The sequence below is a fragment of the Cylas formicarius genome, unplaced genomic scaffold (assembly GCF_029955315.1).
Source record: "Cylas formicarius isolate icCylForm1 unplaced genomic scaffold, icCylForm1.1 PGA_scaffold_6__28_contigs__length_40554024, whole genome shotgun sequence".
NCBI classification, from domain to species: Eukaryota; Metazoa; Arthropoda; class Insecta; order Coleoptera; family Brentidae; genus Cylas; species Cylas formicarius.
This window is the reverse complement of record NW_026844347.1, coordinates 1,911,308-1,931,954: the sequence shown is the minus strand read 5'-3', so window position 1 is coordinate 1,931,954 and position 20,647 is coordinate 1,911,308. Positions and strand designations below refer to the sequence as shown.

The window sequence follows — 20,647 nt, the reverse complement described above, 5'->3', positions numbered from 1 at the left end:
TAAATAAATTTAGCAATGTTTGCAAACATCAATATATATTTATTTAAATTAAATAATTTCCCTTAACACTAATTAAGTCTTGTTTTTCTTATGTAACAGAAAACTTTAAATCGCCACCTTAACTAATTTTACAAAATATTTAAATATGTAATCAACAGTACAAATTAAAACTTAATATGAAAATCACGATGGGGCAAGAAGAAAATATATTAATAGCTATATGCATAATAACTTAACCTTTCTTAAATTTAAGCACCAATATACTTATTGTCAGGAATATAAATATCCATATTGTGATTGATATGAATCCATAATATACGCTGGGGACCGTCATACCCCATCCTCTTGCTATTATACACCTAAAAAATAATAAAAGAAGTAAACCATCCTTCGTCCCTCTTAAGAAACAAACCTTAAACTTTCGGTGGCTTGTGTGAGTGGCAAAACATTTGCAATCCATTTTAAATATTCGCTCATAGACTCGATGGGCCAGATTATTCCGCAAAGCATAACAATCGGTAAAAAGCTTCCTAATGCTAAGTACGTAGCGGTCCGTTCGGTGTCGCACACGCACGAAACTACGAAACCTAAATCAAAAATCGGTATTTCAATAAAAAAAAGCGTTTTGGCAAATTTTAAGTGCACTCAATTATTGTAACACCAAATAAAATAATCCAGCCGTTAAAAGTTTTCGTGGCTTATTTAATATTCCCTTTCATTTAGCACTTCCGATTCCGGTACCCCACGTGACCATGATGTTCCTTATGTAAAATAGAACAAGTGGGACATTTTTTCATTTTTGGATTCTTGAGGGAATTTGATAGTGGGTTCCAGTTTTCATTATACCCAATTTTAATAGTTTTGGTTAGTTTAGGTTTAGTTAGCTAGTTAAAAATTTTGACTGTTTCGGGCTGGTGGTACCTAAAAGCTTAGCTTATTCTACTAAAACAGGCCAACATCCAAAAATATTTCAGACAGCATTCTAAAGAAGTCAGCAATATTTTTGACAAAAAATCAGCGGGAGTATATCTACAAGCTTCGCATCCTGAGCAAGTTTCTTCGAAAATTTTGAGAAGGCACGTCAATCTTTCTCAACCAACATGGCCGCTAACAGTTTGTTAACTTGACAGATCTCAGTTTGTCGTTGACAATTTTTTCGGCAAATTAGTTAGTGCGTGATCTAGGGTCTTAGTGACACTAATACGGTAAAAATTGTTGCGCCTCCTACGGGCCTGATGTTTTCGAAGAAATGGGAATGATTTTGCATGCACGCCTTTAAATTTCACCCACTAACTGCTTCCTTTTGCTCTATTTTCTTTCTAAACGGCAATCTCCAAACAGTTTTAGCCATTTTCCTAGAATATTTAACAAGATCTGAGCTTATTTTGATAAAATACTACAATAGAAGCTAATTCTTATTGGTTGAAAATGAGATTTCAAATGACAGCGCATATGAAATTTCCTAGCTTAATATTTTTTCGTCGTCACTTTAAAAATGTCTATTATCAGAATTAGGCAGGGCAGTAGCTATATGTATGTGCATAACTGTATAGAGGGAAGATAGGATTTAATGGAAATAATCATAACAAAAAATAAACAATTCGCAAAAAAGAACTTGATTGAAATCCTGAGCAAACTGAATGAAAATTTTAGTTTTGTTCCTTAGTAATATTAATAGATTTCGAATAAAATGTCACTTATAAAGGCGAGTTTAAAATCTTTCCCTTATGTATGTCAATAATATATTACTGGTTAGAAATAACAGTTTGGTATTGTAATGCTGTTAGAATAAACAGCGGTAACTAATTAATTGTCACAAATTTCGTTACGTTATTGAACCTCTTTTATTTTAAAATTAATGGAATCTCTGCAATTAAATAGAGATACCACACCTTTATCATTCAATTATTAAATTAACTAAACTGCTTTGCACCATGTCGGGTCAATATAATGCGCAATGTCCGTCGTTTGTGTTGGTATACTTTCCAAAGGCACTTTTACACGAATATTCGACAAGGTGCTACCTAATAATGATAAATAAAAATAAGAAAGTAAAAATATAAATTTCTTAATCAACATTATCAGAAACGACAACAACAGGACCTTTTCTACTTTAAAATTAGTTTTACCTATATTATTTCTTGTAACTTTATAATATTTTTATACTCTCTGTAGTTTGTTGAAATTTCCCTATTTACAATTTTTAAATTGAACTTCGTTTTCGCATGTGATTCCAACTTCAGACCTCATCGATATTATTTTTCTTTTAAAACGCAAACCTACCGAAACACATCCCGCATACTCCACCCAATGTCGCGAGGCCCAGTAATGCCACCCAGTTTCCGTTTTGGGTTAACTGGAACAGGACAAATGCCACAACCGTCACCATAGTGGTTTGGAACAACATTATTACAAATTGAGTGATCACTTGCGAAAACAGAATCTCTGTACCAGTGATACCATTGACCAGAGATCGTTCCAAGATACCCTCATTCCGTTCAAGGAGTAAAGCTCCGGACGTGAGAGCGACGGCCATGAAAAATATGATGCTGAAACAAGTACCAACCTAATATATCAATTCAAATTGGGAATATTTAAGCGATATTTACGTTAAAACGACACCCGGGGCAGCAAAATCTGTAAAATCGGGTTCACCGACTCCATAAATTGGTCTCTCCCACTAAAAGAGAGTTGAGTTAAGTTTAGGATACACAAAACTTAAGTTTTTTTTAAAGAATTTGAATTTTATCAAAAAAATTATTTATAGAAGGTGCCAAAAACTGTATACTTTAGTTATAGCTATAGCACATCCTATGATACAATTCGGTGAGTAGTTAAAAATAATTAAGGTCTGATGGTAAGTTAAAAATACTGGCGTTCCATTTGAATTAATGAAGTTATAGCCACTGAAAGTTCTTATTAGGTTAGAATAATTTTTTTATACATTCTGTATATAGAATATGGTTTTTGTTACCCTTAAATTTCCTTCACATAACTTAAATGCTTTTTAGACATTGAAGAAATTAATGTTAGGTTACATTTTAAAGAAATTCAAATTATTTTAAATATCTTTAAAGTTTGGGTATCAATTCAGATATACGGGCAATTTGTTTCCCCTGGCCGAGATATTTTTTCCAAAGGGCACGAGATTTATGTTCTTGGTGCTAAATTTCATTGTTCAAAGTAAATGTGTGGTTTAAATTGCTTTGTTTTCGAAAAATAGTAGTTTGGTAATTGCTTCCCAACGGTTCGCTAAGACGAGTGGCAGAGCTTCTTGAATGATCCATCCATATTCAAAGTTAACGCCAGTATTATAAAAACTAATAGTGATGTTTTAGCCTGCCCTCTAGCATTACGAACAGTTAGTATATACTGGACACGTGAGTTTCTTGGAATATGAAGGATTTTACGGTATTTATACGGTATCGTGAAAATGTTTCAATCAAATTATATAGCTATTAATGTATAATAATAAATATAATAATAGTAAAATAACAGCCATTTTCAACTACAGTATTCCAAAAGGTATAAAAAATTTCATTAACTAACACTCGGTAACATTTTTGAACTGCCTAATATATTAAAAATTGTTGTAACCGATTAGAAATTTGCCTAATCGATAGAGGACGCCACTTACCCTTAATGGTAGCCCGGCGATTTTTGGATCAATATCGCATGTCGAAAGAAATGATGAAAAATAACCATGAAATCCAAAGATTAAGTCCCTCGTCAGATAAGTTGCAATGTTCTCATCTAAAAAAAAGTCTCGCCTTAGGATTAGTTTTCTGATTAGCTAATCCTGTTGTTACCCTCCAAAATAAACAAAACACATATTAAATAGAGAGTGATCTTTTAAAATAAAAACGTAAATTTTGGTTAAAAAGCTGCACATGCAAGCAACATATAAAAAGTTGCAAATTAGTTGCGAAATAGATTATTCTAGAAAGAAATACATAAAATATTGTGGCGCGTGAGCCGAATGGGTTGCCCCAGTTCTGGCCCGACCCCGTCTGTTTCAGCGTTACGTGCCGGGACCGGACTCAGTCCATTCGCCGCGCTCATGTAATTCTCAATCCAGTCCAACAGACCAGCTGTCATAATGTAAAATATTAACTTTGTATTTTTCTCTATAACATTTTATCAATATTTAATAGCCCGTCCAATTTTTTTAAATAATTTTTCGACATTCTTTATATTTAAAATACAAAGTAACACTTGAATATTCGATTCGTTATTCCAACGTATTTTAAATTTTTTAAACTAAAACTGAAAAAAATACGTTTCAATAAGTTTAGGATAAGTAAAAATGGAATTTTTCAGTTTCAGTTGATCCTCAAATATAATAGTCAACATGGGATCGTACTGGATTTGTCAGCATAAACGTCAATAACCGAATTTGCCAAGTCCCACTCAGGCACATCCCTGCCATTATCTAATCTAGATCTGAGTGAATCGGAAAAATTTTCAGGCACTACCAACATTCCCCATGATTTCCCCCGTTCGACCGTTTCCCTTGCCTCATCCTCCGTGGCGTAATATTGCTAAAAAAATTTGATTTACTGCTTATCACTAGGTGAACGTTATTTACCTACCAATATGAGTGAATAATTTTTCGTCACGTAATCCAAATAATTGCAACTTAACGCTGTCGCGTTGCAGTCATTGTAATGAATCTGACAATGTTCCTTAGGGTAGTTAATTTCCTTGTTCACAACCGATAATTTGATATTCTTCGGGTCGTGTCCAATGGTCATACAGAACAAAATGGTTTGCATCACAGGCAGACCGATGATGAACGCCATCATCGGGATGTTCCGCCACATCCACAAAAAATTCTTCCAGATCAGTGTTTTCATGTGATCTAGTTTGACTACTTTTAAATAGTCAGTGAAATGCGTCTCGGCTTCCTCTTCAGGAGGAAGTTCCGGTGGAATCGTTTCCGCCGGTTCCGGAGCTATTGAAACCCTTTCTGTTAAAAAAAAAATCACGGATTAATCTCATATGTTATTGTACCGTAGAGATAACGCTCAATTTAGATCCATATACAATGTAGCTCATTAAAACAGGATTCTTTTATTTCGCCATAAAATTCGTTTTATCGATAGTATTTAAATTCAAAAGTTATTTGTATCCAATTGCCACGTAATGAAAATAGCGTTCTACAGAGTATATCTCAGTAACAGCGCATCCGAATAAAAAAAATATTACAACCCCCCCAAAAAAAAATAAAAATCTTATAGGAGAAAACTATTACTAAGGTATTTTGTTGATAAATATAGTTTAAAAGTACTTATCGTTTGCATTAAATTAAATTAAAAAAAAATCCTTTAATAATAACGGCCATACCTATTTCAAAGAACGTTGCAAATGTAAAGAGATTTTTTAATATTAGGAAAATTAAAGTCACTGTCTATATGTATTTTCTTATTAAATTATTTTCCCCTTTTTCCGAAGTCATCATCACTCTGTTTTAGTTAGTTTTAACAATTCAAAATAGCAAAATTTTCTTAATTCTTAATTTTTATATAATCTTTGAAAGTTTAAGTTTTGCCTTAAAATTATTTTTTAAATTGTATTTAAATATTTCGCATTACTCTTACTATAGTTTTTGTTTCGGGTGAAGTATTCCGGGTGGTATACTTGTCAGAGAAATAAAGCCGCACCAATATAATAATATAAAATGAATAATCAGATCAGTTTAAGTCTTCCGAAAAGATCTAGAATAAATCCAAATGCATCTAAAAAAAACGCACAATTTATGCAATAAAATTCCTTTAATAATATAAAAATAATAATAACAACATTAGCTGTAATCAGGGACTACAGAGTGACCTAACGAATAACAATCTCATTGTTTCGTTGCAAAAATTCTTTTTATCGAGTGTTATCCATTCCTAATTTTAAAAATAATGTGCCAAAGACGTCTCGGTAAGATTCTATTAAAGAGGATAGAATTTTATTTTAGCAGAATTTATTTTTTATTAAACAGTATGCAAAAGATGTATTATAGTGAAATTGAATTATTAAAAAAACATAACATTCTTTATTATCTGAGAAACCATATTTAATTTCGTTTTACCTCATCATAAAGGAACATCAGGTAAGATGGTAAGTGGTCAAAAATGACAATGAAGCCTATTTATTAGTACCGGATTTACGATAACAATAATAATAAAGTTTACCTATGCCAACGTCCGACACCGAAATTCGGCAGAACTGGTAGGAGTTTCCAATTTTATTACTCTACACTTATTCGAATATTCGAGTTTTTTTATGTACCATGACAGTGGCGGACCCGCAGGAAGGACCAGAGGTGGTATCCAGAAGGTATCAAAATATGTTTAATGGACTGGCAATGTGTCCTACCTATTTTAGTAAATTACTACCTATTTATTTATTTTTTCTACTTCCGCCTCTAAAATACCTAATTACACACCGATCTAGCGTGCGGGAAGGGTCACTTTACCGCGTCAGTTTCGTTTGACACGGATCCGAGTCACTTCGGACATTTACGGGATTTTACCGCACGGGTTTGGGAGCAATCGGATGTTTTCGGAGATATTTCCCACGCTTTGAATTTTGACGTTTGTCAATTCTGACGGTTATGTCAGTGAATGTATTTGTGTTGTTTTGCGAAAATGTACCCAAAAACTAAAGGTCGTAGAAAAAGTATAATATGCAACACGTTCGGTAAACTTTTTAACTCACTAACGAGTGAGTCCGCTCGTGTCAAATAAACCCGCCAGTTAAATGCCGTTTACAGCACTTGTTGCATAATATACCATTTTACCATAACTTATCCTAAGGCCGCTACGATACCTAGGACGTTGTCTTGCCCAATCACTTTCAAACATATAGCTATTAGATAATATAGTGGCCCTACCAGGGTAAAAATTGATGCACTCCAGGCAGTATTGATATTTTCGTAGAGAAGGGAACGATTTTCTGCGCATCCCTCGACATTTCAACCATCAATTTGCACTTCACGCGATTTTCTTTCTAAACAGCGATTTTCACATGCTTTACTCGTTTTCCTAGAACATTTAACGCGATCTAGAAATATTTTAACAAAAAACCGCCGTAAAAAAGTCGCATCCAAATTTTTTGACGATCTGTCAGCGGACAGATTGGTTCTTGAATGCAGCAAGGGCTTTGCTTAACTAGCGCATGCGTATGTTCAAAAAATGTTTCATACTTGTTTTATAGGTTCCTGTATTATCGGTATAGGCAAAACCTCTATATTTCTACTAGCTACATGCTTTCAAGACAGTGGGACGAAACTTTCACTATGCAATTGTATAAAACTAGCTTGAGCATTTTGTGATTGAAAGTACTTACTTCCGGATCTGCTCGACATGGAAATGTTGTCACCGAACTCCCCAGAAATTTCACCAACTTCGTCGTCAAGAACTGCGGCCTCGTTCACAGCACCAACAGGCACGTGTATTGAATCTGTTACACTCTGTAAGATGCTCGATCGTCGTTTCTTGCCCATGTTTTGGATGACGCTGAGCTTCAAAAAGACATCCTCCAAACTATCGGCGCCGTAATGGCTGATGAGTCGTTCCGGTGATTCTTCGGCTAAGAAATAGCCGCCTCTCATGAGCCCAATCTGGAATACAGGTATCAGATTTTTACAAACACAATATTTTTAATTTGCAAGTTATTATTGTATTCGTACAATTGAAATTCGAGGTGTTTAATATATACGGTGGTAGCGTATATCCGCAATAAAGTGTTTGAATTTTAAAATTGCCATTGTCTTCGGGAACATCTTTCAACGCTGCATTTTTTAAACTGTTTGGTAATGCTTATCATCTATTATAGACGTATGCCAAATTTTAAAGGTTTTTTATGTTAGTGCTGTAGAACTGTTAATAGAACACTCAGCACAAATCACTCTGTATAAATAAAATTTTATTTTTACCATTTAATGTTATTATATAAACTTCTCCAATGATTGATGTATTCAGGAGTTCTTTTTCCAAATTTTTGTGGCCTTAAATCCATGATTGGTTTTCTGCATTTAGTCCTTCTAATTATTTATATTTGGATACGGCACCCGTCAAGTTTCCTTTCGTGTAGCAAATTACTTTTAGTTAAGTACTTCTAGTAAGACAAATATCATGATGACATTTTAATTGGCAATATTAACAACGATTTGTTGTTTTTTACAATTTTGAAAAGTCAAATTGTTTGTAACATAATCTCGCCCATTTTTAGTTAAAACAAATATTATTAAAATATAGTAAATAATAGTATTGAAAAGCGTAGATATTGTTGATAGACTCAAACTGAAAAAGTCATAGCAAATTAGCAAAAAATACGAAAATTGTATATCGAAATTAATTTTATATAAGCTTTTCAAATACGTTAATTATAATATATAATATTTCACGGTGCGATTCTTCAAATATTTTCAAAAAGAGAGTAAAATGGTTTAGCAATTCATTTCTTTTTCTTATTTCAAGAAGCTACTAATTTTCTTTCAGAAATCAGCATTATTCAGGAAATAATGCAGAAAAAACAAAAATAAAAATAAAGCTTTGAGATCCTGAGACATCACGTTCATAGTAATTTTACCTTAAAAAAAGTATTTGATCGAATTACATAAAATTTCATATATGAAGTTTTTTGTGAAAACTAAGCACATTCATTTTTGTAAAATATAATTATAAATAAATTTATCTCATATAAACAAATACAGCATTCGATATTCAACGCAAAAACATCTAATTCTCTTCTCTCCGCATAGGTTGAACGTTGAAGTTTAGAAGAAGAATCTGCCGATTTGCGATAAATGGCGTCATCAAAGACGCGAATGAAAATTTACCAAATGAGCCTGTCGTGTTTCATCGATGTAATGCGTTGTGATTATGACGGTTGTCCTCCCGTGCTTGGTAATTTCTACCAAGTGATTCCAAATACTCTGTCTCAATAAGGGATCCACTCCCACAGTCGGTTCGTCCAGAATCAACAGTTCCGGTTCGTGAATTAAAGTGGCAGCAAGGGATACCCTCCTCTGCTGACCTCCGCTCAAATTTTTGACTTGCCTATGCAAACACAAAACACAGTGTACTTGACTCCAAACAAACGCTTCCTAGAAACCGTCGATTTCAGTTCTAGGTATTCGATATACACTATAAATTTAAAACGATATATTTTCTTGGAATACTGCGATTTAATTTTGCTAACTGAACCCCAGATGGGGTAGGATGCCCAAGAAGTTGCCTTAATTAGACATTTTTTTTACGATGTGTGTCAATGACGTCGGGCTTTTTTAAATGCCTCTCGTTTATACCGGGTGCAAATCTAAAGCTGGGAAACATTTTCATTTGTTGAAGAATCTGTAATCCTGTAAAGTTCTTTATGAGGTAGGGTGAATCACTAGGTTAACATTTGTGAAAGTCTTTGAATTGTATTGATTGCTATTGCAGCGGAAATGTTATATTCTATTTACTCCAGCCTAATACATTTCATTTTTATATTAAAAGGGTTTAATAATATTTTAATAAAGAAAAACAATTTTTTAAAAATTTTTAAGCCTTGTTCTTTATTCTATATAAAGTTTGGATCTGATTTCAAAAATGTTTGTTTTAAACTTTTTTCTTTATAACTTATTGACGAATTTTATAGGGTATTTGTTATTATTTACTTCTAATTTTAAAATAAAAACAGAATTTATTAGAATGGAGTATCAAATTATAGCTAGTCAAAATTATGCAAATTCTTTCATGTCCCACTTGAACTGCCGATCGGTATATATTAATGATTGTTTTACACCCGCCTATTTTTATATTGCAATATCTTTGTATTACTACTTATAAACGAGAGTTAAAGTTGTTCTATTAGCATTGCCAGAATTGACAGCTGATATTCCGCTTTTTGTAAGTATTACTTAGAATTTATTAATTTTCTCAAATCAACTTAACCTAACATACTAATTCTTACTTGTCTGCATCTGGTAGCATCAAAAAATTTATTAGGAAATCTATTTTGGCTTCGATTTGCTCCGTTGTCATACCAGATATCCATCCGAAATATTTGAAAGTTTCTCTAATCGTAAATTCACCGTAAAGAGCAATTTCCTGAAAAGAACATTTTAAGTATTTTCTCCAAGGCAATAATTTTATAGATACAACATTTTGTTAACTATGTCTTGTATACAATATGACTAAGATTTTATTTTCGTGGAAAATATAGTGGAAAAATCAAGCAAAAATTGCATCAGTTTAGGAAGATACACAAATAATAGAGTGACAATATTGTCAATTAATTACAACTTTTTCGTTGATTTATATTATATCTATTTATTATATTCACCTATTCTTTTACTAGTAGGTACATATTGACAAAACATTTATTTTGGATAAAGAATATTATGTTTTATCTCTCGCTACGTATGTCCTATAATTATTTTTATTTCGTTTTGGTGGCAGGTTATATTATCACAATTATTTACTTAATACAATAATAGTTGAGTGTATTTCAAAAGTTTTTTTTGCAGCGTAGCCGTTTAAGGAAAAGAATAGAAAATATGTAATGAATTTTGCAACGAAACTTCTCCAGGTTACTATAATACTATTTACAAGTCTTCTGGATTCCTCCTGCGTCGGTTAATCAATAGATCAAACTTGCCTAAGTTTCGCCAATTATTATTACTGGCAAAGCTAAATTGCGAACCAATTTCAGTTGAGTTCGTAAGAAGCCAACAGAATTTGATGTATCGACGCAGGAGGAATCCAGAAGATTACAATGTGCATCAGTTTTTGGTAAAAAACTGTAATGGTTAATATTAAACCTATTTTTATGAAAAAAAATGGTCCATATAAAGAAACTGTTTCGATTTCAAATTAATACTGGTGAAGGTGTTAGCCACATGACTCAAAAAACATAAATAACATAATATACAAAACGTTGATGAACTTCTTCAGACACTCCAGTATTCATCATTTTATTATCGTAATTAATGTAGCGTTCATCAAACTTGTTGCATACACTATAATTTTAATTTTATGCCATATCGTTTTCGGGTAAAACAATAAAGACTGACTTACGTTTAATGCAAAAAATATTAGTAAGCAAAATCAAAAGAATTTTGCTCTCTTTCTCTCTCATTTTGGTCTCTCCCTATTTCACTTTTGATAATAATATGCTTTTCTTGTTTTTATTATCTTTTACCGTTATTGTAAATACATACTCGTTATTGTAAATACGTACTTTTACAATATTTTATTTTACTATACATTAGAATTGGACAAACATTTATTTTCAGCATTTGCACATATTTTATCAGTATAGCAAACATCACTTTTTCATTGTTTAAGATGCATCCTCAAAATAAGCACATTACAACATTTTTCCATTGCAGTTAATTACTGGGATACTTATATATTCTTAAGTTGAAGCTAACTGGAAAATAAACATATTTTTAGATACATGTTTTTGTTTACCACTTTTTACTGACAAGATGGCGAAAGCAATATTTGATAAATATGTAAATGTAAAATATTAAATTCCGAAACTGTAGGTAATAATCTTGTTGCATTGTATGTTAATGACCACCCTTGGATAATCCCATTCAAAAGCAATTGGTCACTTTCTTATATCTATGAACAGAGCATACCATACATATCAAAAACACCGTCAAATGAGCTGGTAACTGGTATCGATGATCGCTTTGGTACAGTTTTTATTTTTAGCTTTATAATAGTCGCTTAGTTGTCCCTACAATACTCTAGGTATTACTCGGTTCTCTCTAGACACTTTCTGTGGTGTAAAAAGTCTTAGGCAGTGAGATGATCTTAATCTTAGCAACCAGAATCCAGATAAAAGCAAAGAATAATATGCATACCTGGGGCATATATCCAACTCTGGGCCCAGGAACTCCGCTGCCTCTGGACCCCGGTGTGCCACCCAGTACCCATATTTCTCCAGAATTTAACCGTTTCCGTCCCACTATGCAATTGAGCAATGTGGTCTTTCCGCACCCACTGGCACCTAACAATCCGTAGCTAAAAGGCAATGCCGTCACTGATTAACATTTACAGATAGACAAAAAACTTGATATTTTCCCAAGATTATAATAATAATAATTACTTACATACACCCTTTTGGAACCGTCATATTCAAACCATCAAGAATGACGCATGGGTTGCTCTTGGTACCGTACCTCTTGTATGCTCTCCTGACGCAAACGGCCTGTTGTCGACGACTTTGCACTGTCGACTGTTGGCCTTTGAAATTCCGTCTACGCAGTTCTAAGTCTGTGGGCCCTTCCGGCATTTTGGCAGGTTATCTCTATGCCTGCAAGTAAAAGTAAACTTGGATAATAACGGAAGCACCAGAGAATTTCAAAAATCGGTTTAATTCTTTAGATCTAAATTATTAGTTGAAAACATGGGGCAACGATTGGATTAACCCCTCATAATTGTATTTGAGATAATCTTGTGTAAAAAGAGCGATACGTCCTTTTGGCGTAACGCCAAGTAATGAATTAATTATTCTATTTTATTCTCGATGTTTTGATTAACTTGTATTTGTAACCGTTACAACAAGAATGTGGGTCCTACTGACATGCTATTATACACTTGCTATTTGACAATAATTCAGCAGCACTACGGTAAATGCTATCCTATGGCCATTAATATATTTTTTCAAATCCTAGAAAACTGATAATAAAAGCGTTTTATTTAAAATTTTCGTTCACTCCTGTATAACCGGGCCTAATTTCTAGATATTTTATTTAAATGCTTACTAATTAAAAAACACTTACCTAGAATTGTCAAGTGAAATTTGCGTCAAAATTCGGTGAATAAACAACTAATTAATAATAATTTTTCCAAGGTTTATTGTTTGAAGACCTCGTAGGTATGTCTAGGTCAGAATAAGACAAACATCTTCGTTGATGACTGCTGATCAATTACCACGTAGAAAAATGAATGAAATTAACATCTCAAAATGGAAATACTAGTTTACTTCTAAGGCAAAGGAAGTGTGTGCGATTTTTAACAAAAGTAAAAAAGTAGTAATGATTCTAAAGCTTTTCATGATTGTAAATAGTAGGTATATAAGCAGCTGCCATTTGTTACACATTGTTTTCTTCTCTATCGTATTATACTAATTACTAAAATACGTTTATCAAAATTATTAAAGGAAAAAATAGTTTCCTGATTTTGAGTTGTTCTGCTAAAATCAAGAATATTTTTAGAAAAAATTATAATTTTAACCTACATATAAGTACACAAAACAAACTTGTTTTAAATCAAATTAAAATTGATCATAAAATTAACCGAAAACAATAATACGATTTCAGAAATTACATTCTTTATTCCTTAGATTTCTAAAGCAAACGAAGCATTTCATCTTTATTTTGTTGAAGTTAACATTTTATGTAATGTGTGTTGTTGCACACATCGCGTTATGCAATGATTATTTTCTGGTTTGCCTTAGTAGATCACGGTCAATGATATAATTAATGGGTTTTGTATTTTCGGCTTTTGGCGAATAATCCGGTGTTGATTTCTTCGCCATCTTAAGCACGCCAGCAAAGGACACTCGAGGGTTTCACATTTAGTGAAGTAGTGCTTTTATTTTTAATTGAATTATGCAATCGCATAAATTGACAGATAACGAAATATTGCTTTCATTAAACTAAATACTGCGAACGTATTTGAGAGAATATCTTAATTTTCTTAATTATTTTCGAATGCACTTTTTTTAGAAGAAGGAGGAATCCGTGGAAAACACTTTTAACGCGAGCGCTTATTCTTTCTGAAGATTTAAATAAATATTTACATTATTCCTACTATAGTTGACATTAGCACTCAGCTAATTCTAAGAAATTTAAATAGTACGTGAGTACAAGTTGTTTAAACTAAACGCTTGCAAATAAATACGTTGGTCTGAAATGGGAAAACAGTTACCTAATGCGTAATATCTGAGGATTAAAAAATATCGCCGAAATGAGAAAAAAAATTACTAGGGGTTTGTTTTGTTTCAAATGTCCTTTACATGTCGTTATTTTAACATCTGATTTTTTGAAAATAACTTTTTTTAAATTAAAATGGAAAAATCGACAATTTTTGTTCTGTCAAAGTTATCAAAAAGTTTAAATCTAATAAGAAAAAAAATATTCTTATCAATAATGATGCCCATATTCATTATGTATTTGAAAGCGACAACTGAACTGAACCGTTTAGAGAATAAAATCAGTTGTCATCTTTAATCGATAGAGGTTCATATTTTTTATTTACGTTCGATAGTTAAAACAATACTCTTTTTAAAATGTTTACTAATAGTGGAAGAATATTATTGCTAACGCAGCATTTTTATTTATCAACCAACAACAACGTCGGTGTACAAATTTTGGAGTTGGTTTCTAAACTGCTAAACACTCGAAACGAGCTACTTATATGTAAAACTAAAGATATTTGAGAAAAAATATTTCAGAATATAAAGGCTCAGTTTAACACTTATGGATTTTTCCAAAGTTTTTAAATTCTAGTTACAACTGAATATTAAATATCTTAAAATCAAATCGAAAAATTTTGTAAAGTCACAATTGATTTCATTTCATTTTGTTAATGTGATGGAAAACTATTTATATTCTTCCTAATAGGGTTGGAATTCAAAAAGAAGACCAATTATTGAAAATACAAAGTATAAAAAATTCAAAGTTTTTAGAAAAAATAAAGATTTATTTGATTATTTGACTGATTCATTTGCACATTCAACAAAATGTTAAATAACTAAATTACAAAAATTTCTAAGGGTTTGGTGTATTGAGAATTAATTTTACATTTTCCCCAAAGACAAAGTGTTCCGAGAACAACACAAAAATGACGTCAAACTCTAAAAAAACCTAATTCCATATTCCAACACAATAATAAACCACACTGACAACGCGTCAAAAACAAGTAAAAATTTTACTTAATTAAAAACGACCAAAAAACTGGTTTATTGTCGTCATCAAGACAGTGGTCAATGATGTGATGAATATGTTGGTGTTATTAAAAGACTACATAAGTTTGGATATCCGATGAGGGTATAACATTGACCAGCATAATCATCATTTGTTTTTTTTTTTTGCAAAACGTACACTAACCACAAGGTCTCATGTAAATTTGTCGTAATGTTATGTACGCATTTTAATGAGTAAATTTATTGTCGGTGTTCCTTAAATTTTAACATACAATTATCGTTAAATGATTTTTCTAGTAAATGGCTAAGTGGTGGCCATCAATTTCTATGTGCGAAGCAAATTATCGATAAACATCGAAACTCTGAGTCTAGCAAACTGCTAGTCTAGCAAATAATTACTGACCAACAATTTCATCATATATCTAATTATAATATTGCTGCTTTGTTAAGCTGGCCTAAAAGTGCTGTTCAAACTGTTCATCTCGTAATAGTGATTCAGTCACTTATAGGCACTTTTATAAATCGCTACTGTCCTAATTCCAATTGTTTTTAAAACCCCAAGAAGGCAGGGTCGACTAACCCCTCCCCCTCCTGCCCCCTCCTGCTTCATCTTCAGCGAACGACCATGAAAACGCTTATTACGTGTTCGACACTAACAATATCGTTGATAGAAAGAAGTCATCTAAGTAAGTTTATATTCCGCTATTAAATTGCAGAGTCCAACAATGCACCTCAATATAAATGTACCATTTACAAGTTACCGCGAAAAGCAACCATTACAACTATGTTTTTGAATTTTGTAAACTAATATCCTAAACAAAAATTCTACATTCTACACTCGACATACCTATGTATTTCCTCCCTCCTCATCGGATTTTCAAATAAAAAACGATATTTTGTAGGAAAACACTGGGTAGGTTATATGCGACATATGGCAAAATATCGTAATTAAATTATCACTATAGGTATTGTAAATGCAGGGGTTTGTATTTTTTCGTCAATAAAGTTCAGTAGAAATGACATTTAAGGATATATCGCATTAAAAGTGGGTAGGAAGGTTTCGAATCCATAATAGAAATTGATTAATGTGCCTACATCTGACATTATATGATGACGGTAAATTTCGATGCTGATGCTTATTTCTAGCAAGTACTGGTCCGCACGTTGAGCAATACACCGATAGCCTTAAAAAGTAAATAAATTGAATTTCTTTCCATTTTCTAGTGACTACCTATAAAGTTACCTTTGTCAGCAAGCAAACTCAGGCAAACTAGTCTCCACGCTAATAACAAATATCATAAAATATTCAAAAATTAAATTAAAAATAATATAGAAGTGGTGAGAAGTTAAACAAATAAATAAATCTAATTCCAATCCTCGTTAGTTATCAAAATCCCCTGTTTTGCATTTATTTTCACCTGTCTGGGAAATAATTGGGAAAAATCTGTAGATTGGTAGACCTTCATTTTCATTTTTTCGTTTTTATTAATCTCCAATTTCATTCCATTATTGCCTTTGGTTGGATGCATAATATGATGGATCAAGGCAAAAACCAGGCAAGTTTTTACTATATTCGAGATCATATAGTAACGATGGAATAGGTGAAAGATTTTTTGGGCGTAAAAATTACACCGTGCTGCATTTTCAACCTGAAATATAATGCAAATAAAATGCGAAGATGAGTAATATTGGAAGGAAGGAAAGTGTTCAAGCATTTTTACTAAAAGTTTCAAAAATAATGTTTGGGCAAGAAATTCTAAAAACACTATTTGTTTTTTTTAATGGCACACCTTATATTCTTTCACTTTCGGATTTTACACCAGAAATTATGATTGCGTTTCCCTATATGTATCGCGCACCCTTTTTAAATAAAAATTATTTTTACTCTTTTTGGTTGTTTGCGATTTGTTGATTATACTCACATCATTAATGTTGCTATAAATTGCCATTAAATATAAATTGTTAAGAAATCTCTCAGATTGACTTCCAATATTGCTAACAATAGCAATAATATTGATATTTTTATTGTTTTAACCACAACAAAACACACCAAGTAAATAATTAAAATCTCCAAAAAACTATACATTGTTTACAATGAGTGTGAAAGCAGGCATTCGGACAGCCAGACACCAGTAAAACCCTAACTTGAAAATAAACAGATAAGCTCAGCATAATACGCACATATAATAAGAGCACACTAATCGAATAGGGCAAAGAAAAGGAAATAAATTTATAGAAGAACAGGGCGGTTTGACAAGTTATAATATTACATTGCATAAGGAAAATTTGTGTTTTAATTCTTGTATTAAATTTCATCTGCGGCTGTGAAAATTCGTAAATATTATGATTTAAGAGCACAAAAGGCCGATAGCAAAGCGAAAATAATCTACTAATGGAATTATCTGACATTTCTAAGTACCGTAGGCCACTACACCTGCCGGAAATACCGAATAGCGCCAAAGACCGTTTTTCGCGTATTCTGCAGAAACCGCGAAGAATTAGCTCCATTAGAGAAATAGAGGTCCTGCCTGTTCCGATAATAAAGAAACTTATGAGGCAACTATCAGAGCATTTAACACCAACATGGCCACTGACAAACCGTCAATAAGTTTGAATGCGGAATTTTCTGTCCTGAGAAAACAAATTAAGTGTGTGGAAATCGCAGTTTGCAAAGATACGCAAACTGCACGTTAGTGGGTGAAATGTAGAGGCATGCGTGGAAAATCATAACCTACGAAAATATCAATGCCACCTACGGTACATCAATTTTTACCTTAGTGGAGCCACCATATATATGGGACATCCTAATACCATGCTGGCCTTCTAATTAAATTGATAAAGTTATAGCAATTTTTTTTTGTTAGATTTTCGGACACCCTGTATCAAATGGAATTTTTTTATGATTGGGATATGAAATATAGCTTATTGTTACACTTCATTGTAAATTTCGCTAATGCTTAAATGTTTTAGTGTCATAAACCTTATTGAAACTTATACTCATAAAAAATACAACTTTGATTCTCCTAGCAAGTGGGCAACTTGTATATGTGAAAGTAATATTAAAAATTAACTACACTCCAAAATTGAAACTCTTAGAAAACCTTCGCCACAATATTCGCTGCGTTGAAGCATTTTGTTGGTACATCTCCCTGTAAGTATATTAAATAAAAATGGCAATTTGACAAAATATCCATGGCTTATGTTATTTGCTATCTTTAATTAGAACGATTTTCTTAAAAAAAGCTAATATGTCCCAAAGCACGTGAAATACTAGAAATAATTCTAATTTATCATGTAATAGGAATCAAAAATATTCGTAATAAAATGCAGGATGTTCTATTTAATTTAAAAGTTGGTTTGTAAAATCGAAGCCCATAAATATTCGGTTTTTTCATAAATTGAATATCTGCACATATAATAAATTGTGGGTCACCCGGTATAACAAGATGAACGTTGTGAATGTTTAAGAACATTATGTTTCACGCAATACATAAATGGGCCAAAGCACCTGATGATGCAATAATGTATTATAAACAACGGAGAATACTTTAAATAATAGATGTCTGCATTTAAGGCGACCTTTGGGTTTGTAGAGGAAGGAATTGATACGACTTAATTAAATAACGATTTGTAGTAATTTAATATGAATATGTATTGACGACAAGGTGAATCGTTCAGAAATTCACCGGCTCTGCGGGTATTCCACTAGCTTAAATATTCATAAATACGCTGTAGGTCGATAAAATCGGTAAATTTTCTGTAATTATATGCATGTTCACGTCACATACAAATTTCGGGGAATACTTAAGGAGATTTTATTGACGAATAAACGATACTTACTGTTGTGTGATATTGATCACTATTATTTGTAGTAATTCCAACAAAAATAAAAAGTCAAATTTTCTTTTAAACACATCAACAATTGAAAAATCCAAATCTATTTTGAAGTAATAAAAATTGTGCTATGAATAATACTATAAATGAAAATAAGAAGATAAACGTCGTGACAAACAGTAGTTACCAAGATACAAAAATATAAGTAAAAAAAAAATAAATAATTTTAAAACTGTTAAGATATTAAATTTATTGGAAGAAGAAATGAGATAATATTAAGTGGATGAATATTCAAATTGCCCTTTTTAAAAATTTGTGTTTAACTTTTCTACAAACTCAACACTTACTACCTTATGCTAGAGCAGTTTGAGATCTCTGTTGATATGATTAGAAAAAATCGATCATTGTAAGTTACAAAGAAAGAAGTATCTCAGGTAAAAATGAATTTGCACACAATAAAAATAAAAATAAAAAATACAAAACAAACTTATTTTTATTATTTATGCTGTCACACAGTTTTCTAGTCATACCTTCCTATACGGTCAACATTTTGGTGATATCTTTTTGCTTTGTGTTCCCCATTACGCAAAGAACAAGTATGTCAATATTAGATGGTGCCTAAATAGCAGATTACGCAACAAGTATGACGAAAACCATTATAGAAGATGTTTATTAACGTATTGCATGCTATACTTTTTCTATGACCATTAGTTTTTGAGTAAATTTTTGTAGCATAAATGCATTCAGTGAATGAAGTGTGACGTGACCGTTAGAATTGACAAAAACTTCAAAATACAGGATCAGCATTTCAATAGATTACAAAGGGAGTAAAATTTTTATACACAACTTACTTCGAAAGTACTACAAATTTTGATATGGAGAAAGATGATTAAATAAAAATATTTTATTTTTATTTTTTAAACGGATCCACCAAATTTTACATGGAGAAGTTGTTCCCTATTTTAATATGTCATTGCTAACTCTATCTTTTAGCGCTTAGCAAATTTCTGCCCATAAAATTATATTTTCTGACATTAAACAATTATGCAGATTTTTCGTCATCCGATTCTGTTAATCTGAATTTCGAGTAGGTTGCTTTTGAGAAAAAAAAACCCACTGAGGTACCCAATTATTTACTATCGTTGTTGGTATAAAAATGTAACCTTTGGACAGTTTTAATTGGTACTGTTAAACAAACATAGTCATTTATTTTACAACCCGATATTTTTAAATAGAAATTAATTGGCAAGCGCAATAAAAGGTTGTACGCAAACACGTTCCATTTTTTAAAAACGGAAATAAAATATCTAATTATTCGAAAAACACCCGCATAAGGTTCTAACTGAATAAAAGAAGGTATGAATACTTAAAAAAAAAACATTTACGGTTAGAAATGAAAACATTGGTTCCCGTTTAGGTTTTTGGAAGGAAAAAATAAAAAGGTTTATGTCCCTGGATTTTGGTTGCGTTTAATTTAAATCATTTTGGAATTATAAGTTAAAAAGATAATAGAAAAAGCGATTTTTAGTTTAATAATACGCTGTCGATGGTATAATTAATATTAATTATTACATACCGCATCATAGATCCGTCCAAATTTTGAAACAAATGTAAGGTTTTTTCTATTGCAAAATTCGCAGTTGGTTAAAGAGGTTATTATAATTATTATTAATAGGCACATATAAATTGCCAAAGGTAGATGTGTCGAAATAGCATCTACTTGATCTAATTAATACCTTTTAAACAAATCACACCGAATCGAATCACACACACGCTCGCCGATAAGGAAAAAGACCACGCGCGAATCGCCGTTTTCACAAGCGTGTTCGTAGGGTTGCCGCGCGCGGAAATACAAATTTTTCGTCAAAGTCGCGCGAGTGCATCACCCTGC

At 32.0% G+C, this 20,647-nt stretch overlaps 1 protein-coding gene across 2 annotated transcripts; it reads right to left on the bottom strand.

The window, feature by feature from the left end:
* Positions 1-24: 24 nt before the first annotated feature.
* Positions 25-20,646, bottom strand: LOC132704181 (ABC transporter G family member 20). Of its 2 annotated transcripts, none has more exons than XM_060674058.1 (13): positions 20,493-20,646; positions 12,104-12,306; positions 11,855-12,014; positions 9,952-10,088; positions 8,834-9,053; positions 7,339-7,612; positions 4,593-4,969; positions 4,364-4,541; positions 3,638-3,753; positions 2,610-2,680; positions 2,284-2,549; positions 413-587; positions 25-359 (listed from the first exon to the last, which is right to left on the bottom strand). In XM_060674058.1, the coding sequence occupies exons 2-13, from the start codon at positions 12,283-12,285 to the stop codon at positions 233-235; spliced, it is 2,283 nt and encodes a 760-aa protein (XP_060530041.1). In that variant the 5' UTR covers positions 12,286-12,306; positions 20,493-20,646; the 3' UTR covers positions 25-232. The 2 variants fall into 2 exon arrangements, with proteins under 2 accessions (XP_060530041.1, XP_060530042.1); XM_060674059.1 differs by lacking the exon at positions 20,493-20,646 and adding an exon at positions 12,776-12,922.
* Between the last annotated feature and the right edge of the window lies 1 nt (position 20,647).